Source organism: Ursus maritimus (assembly GCF_017311325.1).
Source record: "Ursus maritimus isolate PB19 chromosome X unlocalized genomic scaffold, ASM1731132v1 scaffold_X1, whole genome shotgun sequence".
In the NCBI taxonomy this organism is placed as follows: domain Eukaryota; kingdom Metazoa; phylum Chordata; class Mammalia; order Carnivora; family Ursidae; genus Ursus; species Ursus maritimus.
Window position 1 is genome coordinate 1,620,951 of NW_024423319.1, and position 14,467 is coordinate 1,635,417.

General features: G+C 43.5%; 1 protein-coding gene across 1 annotated transcript in view; it reads left to right on the forward strand.

Annotated features, from left to right (window-relative positions):
* The first annotated feature begins 5,811 nt into the window (after nt 1–5,811).
* The window catches only part of MECP2 (methyl-CpG binding protein 2), a 57,582-nt gene continuing 48,926 nt past the window's right edge, over nt 5,812–14,467 (forward strand). Inside the window, exon 1 of the mRNA XM_040626860.1 lies at nt 5,812–5,979. Within this exon, the coding sequence (XP_040482794.1) occupies nt 5,918–5,979 (62 nt within the window). The 5' untranslated portion in view covers nt 5,812–5,917. The remainder of the gene's footprint in view (nt 5,980–14,467) is intronic.

Consider the following 14,467-nt stretch of genomic DNA (forward strand, 5'->3'; position numbering starts at 1 on the left):
GTATTTTCTTGCAGGCCTGTACTAGCTGCCTGTTCAGCTATCTGGTAGAGAAGAGGAGGTTCCAGCTGTTGCAGTCATTCTGTATTGGGGTCTTTAGTTAATCCCCATGTGTTCGGTCCCGTTTAGTTCTATTGCCTTCCACCACATGCCTGCTGATTCTGAGCCTAGTCTCTGGTCTTATATCTGGCAAACTGACTCCCACCTCCTCAGTAGTTCCCTTAACAAATATTCCAAGCTAGATTTCCCCCACCTATTTAATTCAACTAATTCCTGCCTGCTTTCCAAAAAATCGTTGAAATCTGTCCTTTGAGGATAACCTCCCATTTTCACCACATTTTCTTTACTTTGAAGGGTTTATTTCTTTCTGTTCCTCAATATTTTTCTTGTAGTGAGTTTCTATGGATAAAGAAGGAAAACTCTGGGGTGCCTGGGTGGCTCAGTTGGTTGAGCATCCAGCACTGGGTTTCAGCTCAAGTCATGATCTCGGGGTTATGAGATCGAGTCCTGTGTCGGGCTCCATGTTCAGGGTGGACTCTGCTGGAGATTCTCTCTCTCTCTCTCCCTCTGCCCCTCCCCCCACTCGTGCTCACTCTTGCTCTCTAAAATAAATAAGTCTTTAGGGGCACCTGGGTGGCTCAGTCATTAAGCGTCTGCCTTTGGCTCAGGGCATCATCCTGGTGTTCTGGGATCGAGCCCCACATCAGGCTCCTCCGCTAGGAGCCTGCCTCTTCCTTTCCCACTCCCCCTGCTTGTGTTCCCTCTCTCGCTGACTGTCTCTCTCTGTCAAATAAATAAACAAAATCTTTTTAAAAAAATAAAAATAATTAAGTCTTTAAAAAATGAAGGAAAACTCTGTGCGTGTGCACACACAAGTGTGAGCATGATGTATCAGAATTAATTCATTTCTCATCTATTTTCCCATTTTCTTTATTATTATTTTAAGATTTTATTTATTTGACAGAGAGAGACACAGTGAGAGAGGGAACACAAGCAGGGGGAGTGGGAGAGGGAGAAGCAGGCTTCCCGCTGAGCAGGGAGCCCAATGTGGGGCTCGATCCCAGGACCCTGGGATCACGACCTGGGCCAAAGGCAGATGCTTAACCGACTGAGCCACCTAGGCACCCCAAGGTTATTAATTTTTCTAGATGACTATTTTAGCCACGTAGCATAGGTCACTATTCATCATTTCTGAAGTTTATCATTTTAGCTGCTGTTCCCTCTTTAGCCAGAGAGTTATTTTGAAGTCTGTTTTAAAAATTCCAAGTGGAGAGTGGTTTTTCATTTTGTTTTGTTTTACTTTTGCCCATTCTTTTGTTCCTAAGTTTGAATTTTATCATTTTGTTGTCAGAGACTGGACTGCATGATTTTGACATTTTGGAATTTACTGAGACTTTTTTTGAGATGTCTAATTCATAAGTAACTTTAGGAAACATTCCATAGTGCTTGAAACAAATTTATGTTTTAAATTTTTTGTTATTATCTGAGATGCTGGTTCTACAACTCTGGACAGTCTGTTTTGCCCTTCTCATTTTCCATTGTCATTTTTGATGTGCTTTTCTGAAAATAAATATATTTCTATCAGTTCAAAAGATTTTCAGACAGATGGAGTAGGAGTTGGTGCTCTGTCTGTCATATTGATAAAATCCTTCCGGTTGTTGGTTTTCTGTCAATTGCTATTCATGGTATATTTTCCTGTTTTTTTTAAGTTTTTTTTTTATTTATTAGAGAGAGAGTGAGAGCACAAGGGGGGAGTGGCAGAGGGCGAGGGAGAAACAGACTCCCTGCTGAGCAGAGAGTCCAATGCGGGGCTCGATCCCAGGACCCCGAGATCATGAGCCGAGCCCAAGGCAGACGCTTAACCTAGTGAGCCACCCAGGGGCACCTATTTTCCTGGTTTTTATCTTTTACGGTCTGAATTTTAAGGGGACCCATTTAAAAAATATTATAGCCCATTTTTTAAATGACATTTTTAATTCTACTAGTGAATACTTTAAACTCTAGTATATTTTTCTACTTTTCAATGGCAGAAGTGAAATTGTATTATTTAAGCCCTGTTTAGTCAAACTAAGGAATTTAGCAAGATCCTCTTCGTTGGTTTTCTCTTTCAAAAATGTCTTGACTTCTAATCTTGTACATGTACTCTTCCCAATCTAGAATTAACTTATTACAGTCCACAAAAACTCCTTGATCTTGACTCAGGGGAAATAATTTCCAGATTAATTTATGAAGAATTGACATCTTTATTATGTAACTCTTTCCTTCCAGCAATGTGGTAGTCTTTCTTTCTTTCTTTCTTTCTTTCTTTCTTTCTTTCTTTCTTTTCTTTTCTTTTCTTTTCTTTCTTTCTCTTCTTTTATGTTTTTCAGTCAAGTTTTATAGTTTTTAAATGTAGGTTTTTGGCATTGCTTAAGTTTATTCCCAGCCATTTTATAATTTTTGTAGCCAGAGTGAGTTGAATCTTTTTTTTTTTATTACATTTTCCAGCTTTTTATTGCTGGCTATATCTACACGTCTGCATCCTGAAAGCCAGGGAATTGGTCTTTCTCTACTGGGTCTAATGGGTCTTTCTCCTCATGATGAAACTCCAAGGATGAGGTTTAAAAGAGAATCGGAGGAGGATACATGTGTTTTCTTTTACATGAATGATGTTGCACCACAGATCTTGTTCTGTTTCTTGCTTTGTTCCCACTTAACACCATTAAATATGATGTTTGCTCTAAGTTTTTTAATAGATACCTTTGATCCAGGTTGAGGAAGCTCCCTTCTATTCATAGCTCTCTAAGTTGTTGTTTTTCTTATAAGTAGGTGTTGTATTTTATTAAACACTTTTTCTGCATCTATTGAAATAATCATATAATTTGTTCCCCTTAAATCTGTGAAGGTTGATTTTCTAATTTTAAACCATCCTTGCATTCTTAATATAAATTTCAACTTGGTTATGGTATATAATTATAATTTGCTGGATTCAGTTTATTTGTCTAGAATTTTTACATCTATTTACATTTCCTATGGCACACTTTCATTGGCTCATTACAGTGGTTATATTAGTCTCATAAAATAAGTTTGGAGACTTTTTTTCTGTGTGTAGTTGGAATTACCCATTTATTAATAATTTGGTAGAATTCGTCTGTAAAACGCTCTGAGCCTTTTTTTTTTTTGGCAGGGGGTAGATTTTTAAAATACGTAGTCAATTTCTTTGCAGTTATAAAGGGTCTATCCACGTTTTATGTTTCTAGGGTCAGTTTTGGTAAGCTGTGCTTTTCTAGGAATTTGTTCATTTTGTTTATGTTTTCCAATTTTCTGACATACAGTTGTTTATATCCTTTTAGAAATTTATATTTTATCTACTATCTATTGTATAATCCGTTGTATCTGTGGTTGCATCTCCTTTTCATTTCTAATATAATTTGTCTTCCCTTTCTTTATATTTAGGTTGTTAACGGGCTGGCTTTTGTTTTACAGCTTTTTAAAGAATTGGCTTTTGATGTTCTCAATCTTATCATTTGTTTTTGTTTCATCATTTTCTACTCATCCTTATTTTTCTCCTATTTTCTCCGGGTTTACTCTGCTGTTTCTTTTATAGCTTCTTTTTTTTTTTAAATGATTTTATTTATTTGAGAGAGAGAGAGAGCTAGAGAGTGCACCAGCAAGCACGAGCAGGGGGAGGAGCAGAGGGACAAGCGGACTTCCTGCTGAGCATGGAGCCTAACGTAGGGCTCTATCCCAGGACCCTGAAATCACGACCTGAGCTGAAGTCAGATGCTTAACTGACTGAGCCACCCAGGCTGCCCCTCTTTTATAGCTTCTTGAGTTGGATGCTCAACTTGTTGACTTGTTAACCCAAATGCCTACTCAACACCTCCACTTGTACATCTAACAGGCACCCCAAGCTTAACATGGTCAAAACAGAACTCTTGATCTTTATTTTTTTTTAAGATTTTTTATTTGTTTATTTGACAGAGATAGAGACAGCCAGCGAGAGAGGGAACACAAGCAGGGGGAGTGGGAGAAGAAGAAGCAGGCTCCTAGCGGAGGAGCCTGATGTGGGGCTCGATCCCAGAACGCTGGGATCACGCCCTGAGCCGAAGGCAGACGCTTAACCGCTGTGCCACCCAGGTGCCCCTGATCTGTACCTTTAAAAAGGTGCTTTTCCTACAGTTTTTCCCATCATAGTGAAAGGCACTGATTCATTCAGTTGCTCAGTGAAAAACTCAGGAATCATCCTTGTTTTTTCTCTTTCTCTATACATCCGATCTTTTACGCTTGATTTTGAAAATATAGATTGAGTGTCACAACTTCTCAGAACCTCCACTGCTACCACCCTAGTTAATGCCACTATCACCTCTCCTAGACTGTTGTCAGGGTCTTCTGACTGGGCTTTTGTTCCTAGTTTTGTCCCTCCAGGGACAGTTCTCCACACTGCTCCTACAACATGGATCGTTTGATGTTAACTCTCAGTTCAAAATCCTCCAAGGGCTTCTCATCTCAGAAGAAGCTTCCAGTTCCTATGGTGGCTCTAGCTGCTTCTCCAACTGCACACCCTACTATTCTCTAGCCACATAAGCATTCTTCCTAACATGCCAGGCATAGTATCTCCTCAGGGCCTTTGACCTTGCCTGGAATGTTCTTTCCCCAAATGTCCATATGGGGGAATTAAGTGAGGGCAAAAGCCTATAGATAGCTAAGTAGCACCCTTCACCCTTGCTTTATCTGTCTCAAAGCCCTTATCACTATGTAACATTATATATATATACTTATTTGTATGCTTAGTATGAATCTTTGCCACAAGAATGTTACTGTCTTGTTCAGTACCATGAATCCAGAACCTGGAAAGTGCCTGGTACATAGCAGGTATTTAATAAATGAAGGTTCCTTATTAAGCACAGAACCAGTGCAAGGAGCACTGGATGGATTGGATGATGGCTGGAATCAGATTAAGGTTGCTTTGAGAAATAGTCCCGTCCTGCACACCCCATTGGATAAAACTTTTCTCATGCTCTTAAATATTTTTCTGACACAGAATTGCTGGATCTTAGCTCCCAAATCACCTTTTCTATCAAGTGTTTCCCCTCTCCTCCTGGCAGAGCTAAGCGCTGCTTCCTTTGTGCTCTCACTGCCCCTTCTCCACACCTCCACCAAACCATCTCATACAACAATGACAGGTTTCGGTGCAGCCTGGGCATGCACTGTTTTCTCCCACCAGAGTTTCAGGAAGGCCAGGGCTGTGATTTGTTATTTATTCCCTGACCCTATGAAAGTGTGGCGTATGGCATACGGCAGTCTCAGATGAAAGAATGCGATGCGTAGGCCCCCCCGAAACGAAGGGAAGTTCTGTTGTCTGGAACAACATCAGGCTCCAGGGTAGGCAACTTTGCTGCTTCTAGTGAAGGTGGGGATATTGAGAAAACACAGGTGCGGTGAAACTCTTATAGCAGAGTAGTTTGTGCGTTTGTGTACAGCGGGCCAATGGCTCAGGAGGGCCACGCAAAAAGGCGTGCGGAGCCTAGGCCTTCACTTGCCCCAGCATCCGCAAGGGCCCATTAAACCTTAATATTCAAATTTCTCCCACTAAACCAACCCCTCCGCGCCCTAGCCGCCTCTTTTCCCCAAATGACGGTCGATGGCAGCCAATCGGGAGCTGGACAGGGTTTCCACCTCCTTTTCCCTAGCCGGAATGGACACAAACTCCAGCCAATTGGTAGCATCGTCACCGAGACCCCGCCCAATCCTGGCCGCCGCACCCAATGGCAGGCGGGCTCGCGGCGGTGCCGGGGGCGGGGCGCTGGCGCGCAGGTGCAGCAGCGCGCAAGCCGGACGGGAGGGCGGGGCGCGACGTCGGCCGTGCGGGGTCCCGGCGTCGGCGGCGCGCGCGCTCCCTCCTCTCAGAGAGAGGGCTGTGGTAAAAGCCGTCCGGAAAATGGCCGCCGCCGCCGCTGCCGCGCCGAGCGGAGGAGGAGGAGGAGGCGAGGAGGAGAGACTGTGAGTGGGACCGCCGCGGCCGCGGGCGGGGACCCTTGCCGGGGGGCGGAGGGTAGGGGCGGGACGTGGCGCGGGAGGGGCCCGCGGGGTCGGGCGACAAGGCTGGCGGATGGCGTCCCTCCTCTCTACCCTCCCCCTCCCGCCGCCGCCGGTGACGGCTCCCCCCTTGGTCCGTCACCCGCACTCGCGGTGACCGTCCTCGGCGCGGTCTCCCTGGGCCCACTTCGCCTGACGCCCCCCTCCCTCCCGCCTCCGGCGCGCATCCCGGCCACCGGCCCCGCGGGCGCCCCTGTCGCCGGGGTTTTGCCTGTCGGAGCTGCGCGCGCGTCGTGCCCTTCTCGGGGCTTCGGGCCCGCGGCGCCGTCGCGCGCCCGCCGCCCCGGCCTCTCCCTGGATCGCGCTCTCCCCTCTCCCTCCCTCGCGCGCCCCCTCTGCCGTTACTCGGCCCCCCCACTGGCGCGCGTGCGCAGTCCGCCTCCCGTCGGGAGAGTGCGCCACAAGGGCTCCTGCGCTCTCACCCCCATCTCCAGGCTTTGCCTCCCCCTCCTTCTCGCCCATTCCATGACTTTCTGCCCCCACTGCGAGCGAGTCGGTCCACCATTTCCTTTCCCCTCTAGCAGGAACAAGTAGGTGGGAATTATTGTCCACCCACAAAAGGGACTAGACATTGTGTTCCTGGTCCCACAACTCATCATAAAGAGGCGGTTATAGTTCCCATCATGAACCTTAGGTAGGGGACTGTGTGTCCGGGAGCACCGGAGGCTCTTCGGTGGGAGTGCGCCCCCAGGGTCTTTGGGGGGGGGGTTCCGTGGCCTCAGAATGTGAGCGCCCTCCCATCCTCCCCGCCCCCCTTCGCCGGAGATCTTCTAGTTACATAAGTGGAGTGGGACATAGTATGTAACCGGCTCCTATAGTCCTGGAGCGCTCCCTGCTCAAGATCATCATTACCAGACGGGGCAAGTTCATCGCATCACTGTGGTTCCTGTCAGTTGCCCCTGAAAGTTTATTTTCTTTTTAGTTTGGTTATAACTGAATTACCCAAACTGAAACTCAGGTGACTTTTACGTGGTGTGGCAATGTTTCTGTGGTTTTGCCCTGGAGACTTAATGTCATCGTAAAGAGTCTAAAAAAATTGCTTTCACAGAGGAGACCGTTTATGACCTTGCTAAGTGGACCCGAGGTTGGGAAAGCTTGCTCTGGAATACCTACCTCTGTGGTGGTCGCCTGTGTTGTGAGTGTGTTCGTTGTGGATTGGTCACAACAGAAATGGGCTCCACCACAAAAGTGATATTCCTGACTCATGGTCAGGCAGATGTGTGCTCTGGTTCTTTTTCCAGGAACAGAATGGACTCTGCAGAGCCATTCACACATTGTGTCTCTGTTGTGTGGGGTCACAACCCCAAATTGTCAGATGGTAGGATCTAATTCAGGGGGGTGGTTGGTGATGGTGGAAGCAAAAAAGCAGTGCGTGATGCCAAGTGGCTTAGACTTTGGAGACTCTCACAAGTTTTAGGTGTTTTGTTTTACCAGAAAAATAAAGCTTATTTGTGCTGTGGTAGTAAAATTTAGTGTTGTTAATAGGCAATCATTACTTGAGAAGAAATTTGTGTTTTATGGCCAGAATTTTCATCTGGATCTCAGCGATCTCAGTTAACAACAAGATTAAGCTGACCTCTTGGGTCTTTTGAAATATGCTGGATCCTTATTTAAAAACAAAAACAAAAACGGTGTCTAGGTTTCTTTGGTCTTTTAGGAATTTCCACCGGGGACTTAGGGAATAGGCTTATTTATGGGCTTTTTATGACTTCTATTTCAAATCCCAGTCAGGAAGCCTGGGAAACACTTGCTTTTATTTTTTTACCTGGACACAGGAGAACCTTAAGGAACACAATCAATCTAGTGGAGTACAGTTTGTTAAATAAGTTGCCACAGATACCCATTTGTGGCATGTCACCTTGGTGGCAGATAACTGAGGTACTTTCCTGTCCACACACAGACGCACAAGCCTCACTTGACAAAGATTCCAAGGTTTGTGCATCTGAGCCTATGACATGACAGGATGAGGACTCTGCTTTGTTTTGCATCATTGGCAATGCATTTGACTCCTCGGTTGCCCCTCCAGTTAGCTGTTTATCATACCTCTAGCCTTTTAAACAGCACAGGCAGCTTCCAGAATATAGTTTCTCTGAAAAGTGCCTGGTGGCATCTGAAGTCAGTATGTTATAACAGCTTGAAGAAACCTATGACTTTCTTGCTGTTATGGGCTATCACACCGTCCTATTTCTTGTTACAAATGTGCCTGGAATGCTTTAAATCTACAGTACCAGGTCTTTATTTCACCTGATAGAGCATAGTTAAACTTTACTCCGACTTTTGTGCTGTTTATGTATTGGGAGGGTTAGAATACAATTTTGCATTCTATTTGCAATTTCAAGTTAGACTCATTTTTTCCCGTTTACCCTGCCTCTGTGTGTCCAAAGCTAGAGGGGGTGGAGAGGCAAACTGTGGAGTTTGACAAAAAGAAACTGTGGAGTTTGTCTAGATAAGACCAATGTGATGTTGCCCCCACCCGGATACTCCGTCCCCTACATGGGCATTGAATGAGACGCTTGCTTCTTTAACCTGAAAAAGAGAAGAGCGAAGCAAAATTGTTAGTTCCTTACTCCAGTCCAGTTTCCACCACTAATGTACCTGCCTGGGACTGTTTGCATGATAAATGATGTGTCCTGGAACCTGTAATCATTTATAAAGGTGAATATCAGTAGAAATATTTTAATTGGCTAAGGGCAGTTTGTCACCAGGCTACCTATCTATGAGGAGGAGAAAATCCCAGAAAACGTTTGACATTTGTAGTAACTATAGTTGACCTTTGAACAATGCAGGGATTAGGGGCTCCGACCTTTCACCCCCATGCAGTTGAAAATCCACATATAACTTTTGACTCCCCCCAAAATTTAACTACTAATAGCCTACTGTTGACCGAAAGCCTTATTATTAACGTAAACAGTCAATCAATGTATATTTTGTATGTTATGTGTAGTATATACTGTATTCTTAAACAATAAAGATGTTATTAAGAAAATCAGGAAGAGAAAATACATTTACAGTACTGTACTGAAAAAAATCTGCATATAAGTGGACCAGCACAGTTCAAACCTGTGTTGTTCAAGGATCAACTGTAGTTTTTTAAGCACGTGGGGGTGGAGGGGTGGGGGAAGCACAGTCCTAGACTGGTGATGAGTTCCAGGGAGTGCAGCAGGACACCTGGTTGTTTTCACCACCCTCTGCTGTGGTGACATGCATGCAGACCCGCCTCATGTGGCTGGCAGACACAATCTTTTCTCTTGGGTAGAGCACTGTTTCTGCTCGACGGAAGGACCTTGTCCTCAATTCTTCTGTACCAGCCTTCTCCAGTCAGATTGTTGTTGTCACCACTGTGACCATTATGTCTTTACCTTGTTTCCAGTAGGACAGATGTGAATGGGTTCTTTTTCCTTGGGCTCACTTACACAAGGTTATGCTCTTCTGTCTTTATCTGTTCTCTTCTGCCTTTCTCTTGCAAGGAACCTTTTCCTATTGAAATCTTGATTTGCATGCCGTTACTTAAATACTTGGTTCTGCCATTTTTGATGGTAGGTATGGTGTTGGGGGGAACTGAGTGGGAGTGGGAATTTGGTGGCAGGCAGGGCATCCCCACTCCCATATCGAAGGGGGTGTGTGTGACCATTCTATTCAAGAATAAAGCCTTGGCCTCTATAACTTATTCAGAGCACCCTTACGTTGGGTCTGCTGGCATATGAAGGTGTCCTCACCATGGCTGTTTTGCAGATCCTACAGATGTCTGAACTCTCGGGAGCAAGCCTTAAGAAGGGTTCACTTGTCTTTCTTGCCTAGGAGCTGAGGGCATCCTGTATATGGACCTGCAAATTACTGCTTTATTGGGTTTTCACTTAACTGCTTTCATTTGCTTGCTCTTTTTTCCGTGAAATCTTGAGTTAGTCAAAGATCTTAAAATTTCAAAGCTGGAGGGAACCTTAGTCCAGCTCCCTCAGTTTACAAGTAAAAAACAAACCGTGGCTGTGAGAAGTTGTAGCTTTGCCAGGGCCTCCCAGCCAGGATACCAGTTTGATTTTTGTTATATAGCTGAGTAGTACTGTTACCTTGACTTCTGGATTTCAAAGCATTCTATGACTCAACTGTTTAAGGGAATTGTAAGGCCTCACTGCACCTCAATAGATAATTCTAGGTACCATCCTGGTAGTTATAGACCAGCTGTAAAAAGACTTGGTTGGTGTTGCCCTTCCTCTGGGTTTAATTACATGAGTAATTGTTTGTGTGAATAGTCTCTAAGTTGTGTACTCTACGCTTTTTTAGTCTTGAGGTAAAAGTGCTGCTCTTGGGCCAGCAAGCTAACCAGAGATTAGCTAATATGGGGCAGTTTAGATTTTAACAAGGAAATGATGTTATCTTGATGAAAAATGTAATGACAAAAGTCTTCTTTTGAATGTATTCAAAAGCAAGAGAGAAACTGTCACACTAATAACTTAGTTTGTTGAGCATTGTGGTTTAACTGACCTGAGAGGCTTAAAAGTGATCTCTCTGGAACAGTCTTGCATATATTGGAGGAGGGCTTTGGATCTCCCAGGGCGTTTGGTTTCTGTTGGTGCTGCTTCCCGCCCCCCTCAGGTTTAAAGCTCCTCTAAGTGATGTTATAGCAGCTCATTTCAAATTCAGCTGCTTGGAAAAAAAGGGAGACTTTGCCTCTGGTTTTCATGTGTTCTTTTTGGGATGACATTTTGATGTTGCGTGTTCTCTTGAACATGTTTTCTCTCCCTGGGTATTTCTGTATGACATAGTGCAAGAAATACCAGGGATCACCACTAACAGTATGCATTATAGTGTCAAAGTGTCCCTCAGAGGTGACAAGACTTGTGATAGTGTCAATTCTAACACACATGAATCTTTATTTTAGGACTGTGTGTTATGTGCTAGTAATTTGCGGTTTATCCTTTGTTTCTTAGTAGGTAAGCTGGGAAATAGCATAGTACTTTGTCTATATGTTTATCTTCAAAATGTCCCAAATAGCCCTGGGAAAAAGGTCGTGCAGCACAATGGGGGCTTTCAACTTACGATTTTCTTTGTTTTAGGCTCCATAAAAATACAGACTCACCAGTTCCTGCTTTGATGTGACATGTGACTCCCCAGAATACATCTTGCTTCTGTAGACCAGCTCCAACAGGATTCCATGGTAGCTGGAATGTTAGGGCTCAGGTAAGTAACCTTCCTTTTTTTTTTTTTAGTATATGTCCTGGTTTGGCCATCTGTTTTTAAAAAAAAAAATAAAAAGGAAAAAAAACAAGATGTACTACTCTTGGACAGTATAAAAGTACCCCAAAGACTAAAGATATAACTGTGCCAAACTGTGCCATATAATAAAAAAAAGTCACTTCCCTGAGCCCTGAAAGGTCAGTTTGGGTAGGGTTACATGGTAGCCTCAGTGTGATCTGGGGGCGGGCGTCAGATTAGAGCCGGAACTGGTGATCTGCAACTTCAGTTCACCTTGAAGCAGGTCAGCTGAGCTGAGAGCGCTTTGACTGAGCTCTTCACCTGCCACTGCTGCTGTTGCCTAGCGGTCTTCAGCATGGTGCTTTGTTTGCTTTGGTTTTGTGTAAATGACTTCCTGGTCAATGTTAGTGAGCAGTGGTAAAACATTTTCAGATATGGGAACTGGTGTGTGGTCCCTAGAAGGATGGCTTCCTGAAAGCTGTCGTAGAACAGCAGAGCCCATGGCTAATGGCTGTGCTTGCTACTCTCCTCCCACGGGAACTAAAGAGAACACCCAGACACAGGTCTGGCTCTTGGAACTCTGGAGCAGAACAAATGCCTTTTGAAAAGCTGAGGATCCAAGCCATATGATGTCTGACACTCAGGTGCTCTATAAGCCACACTCTTGACTACTTTGGTGCCATTGTGTGGACTTTAATTTTGTAAAAATGAGCGGTTTCTTTAATTTCCCAACTGTCAGGCTCAATATCTCAAGCTTTTTTAAAATCAGTGGTCACTCCACATTTGATGTTTTGACACCTGGATTTCAAACATTCCATGGGGTAGGGCAGAATGTACTAATTGAATTTTTCCATTCCTTTTCCTAAGAAAAAAGTGTGAGTTTACACATATGCTGCCATTGTGATTCCAGCTGAGACCCCCCCCCAAGTAGCACTTTGTTGTGTGTCTCTGGTGGTTTCTGACACCTCAGTCTAAAGCTTTGTGGACATCTGTAACATAGCCTATTAGGGGAAGGTGAAAGGGGCAGGGTTTGGGTAAAGGAGAATAGAAGGTGTGGAAGGAAGTGAAGAGCATTGTACTGTCTCCAAGTCCCAAATTTGGTTCCAGTCCTGGTCCTGTGACTCAAAGTGTCATTTCTCCTTTTTGCTGCAGGGTGTACTCTGGGCCCTGCTGACAGGACGTTCTTTGTACACCACGTATTTATGCTGGTGGGAGTTGTGTGGCTGGTGCTTTGTGCATTGTCTCAGAAAGTGTGTGGACTAAATGTAATATGGGCAGTGAATGGGTCTCTTCTGGTAGATGTTAGGCCTGGGGGTGGCTTATGTTTTTAATAGTCTTTTTCTCAGATTATGAATGGATTTTATGAAACAGGCAATGGTCACTCTATATAGTTTCTTCTAAGAAATGTAGAAAGAAAGAGATGTTTAAAAACATTATTACTTATGAGTGGAAAAGACACAGCCATTTGAGCTTCAAGAAAGTTTGAAGGGAATTCTCCAAGGATAGAGCTTGTCTTTATTAGATTAAGCGTTTGATATCTTACTATTTTTCTTCTTTTCCTTTTTTTTAAGAAATTATAAAAATAATGCATGCTTTAATAGAAAACAAACCATTCTAAAGTGTACTATGTAAAAAGATGAAAGTTCCCCTTACTCTCCGTGCTCACTACCCAGAGTAACCACTATTAATGTAGATCCTTCTTAATCTTCTTAGGCCAAACAAATATGTACATTCTGTGTTTTTAACAAAATGAGGATGATATTATACATATTCTTCATTTGTCCTTGTGATATGTTCTCTCTGCCTCATTTCTGTTAAATGGCAGTGTGATCTGCTGCTGACTTACTGTCATGCATTGTCCCCCCTATTGGCTTTCCCAGTGGTTCGCTATTAAAGATACTACTGGATTGAACTTCCTCATGTGCCAGTCTTTTTGAAGAACAGCTGCCTAGACTTGGAGTTGCTGATGGGTACCACCACATTGCCTTCCAAAATGGCTGTCTCAGTTCCCATGACAGTCTGAGAAAGTGCCACTTCCCATACCCTCCCAGAATTGGATGCCCATCTTTAAATTTGTGCTCTTTGGGTTACTACTAAGGCTGAACCTCAGTAATCATCAGCCATTTGTATTTGGTCTTTGTGAATTGCCTGCCTGTTGGTGTTCTGCATTCATTCTTTCATCAGGATATTTGTTTTTTAAGTTGATTTGTAACAACTTGTAATGTATTAAGGATGCTCTTTGTCATCATGCAGATATTTTTCCTACCTTGTTGTATATCTTTTGATTCTCCTTGTCTTTTGATACATAAAATTTCTTTTAGGATTTTTTTCTTTTGCTTTTATACTTAGAAAGTCCTTTGCTACCTTAAGAACATGTCAGTATTCATCTATATATTTTTCTTCTTAAAAAAACTTGATGTACTATATTGATATATACAAAACAATCTTATAGGTAAGTTGTCCATTTGTGTCACGGCCATTTGGTGATTCAATCATCTGGTCTTAACCTTTATCATATGTTGACTTCAAATAAGCAAAGCATCTCTTACTCTTTTCTTTCTGAAGTTTTTCTTTGTGAGACTTGATGGCAAGCTGGTCAGCATATAATCATCTATTCATTCACCCAACAAGTACTTGAGCCCCGGATTCAAGGCAGGGGCAATGTTGGGCCCTGCAAGTGCTGCATTCTCCTCCACTTGGGGCAGGGCTACAGAGGTTGCAGTACCAGTGGCAACGGCTACAGTGCTCATTCCAGAAGACTCAAGAAAATAGTGGATCTTCACAAAGTAGGTTTTGGATAAACTAGAAGGAATCCAGAGGGTGCGTGCATCTGCGCGTGTGTGTGTGTTTTAGATTCTGACACAGAAGTGAGAGCCTAGGGTAGACTGCAACATAAGCATCGTTTGTTTCCTAACTCATGTAATTGCAGGCTGATTTTTGTCTTGAATTATGATGAGGGCTTTTTGCTGTTGAAACAGTTCTATATTCAGCTGGCTCGGTTGTGATGGAATAAAAGTTGTGTACTGATAAAAATGGTAATTTTCTTCCATGATGATTTTGAAGCATTTCTATAATAGCTCATAAAAATAAAGGCAGGCTTTTGGTGAATATATTCTTAGGGAAAAAGTAATTTTTTGCAACTTGCATCATTTAAATCTAATAAATAACCTTCAAACTGAAGTGGAATCCTGATTTGGATTGA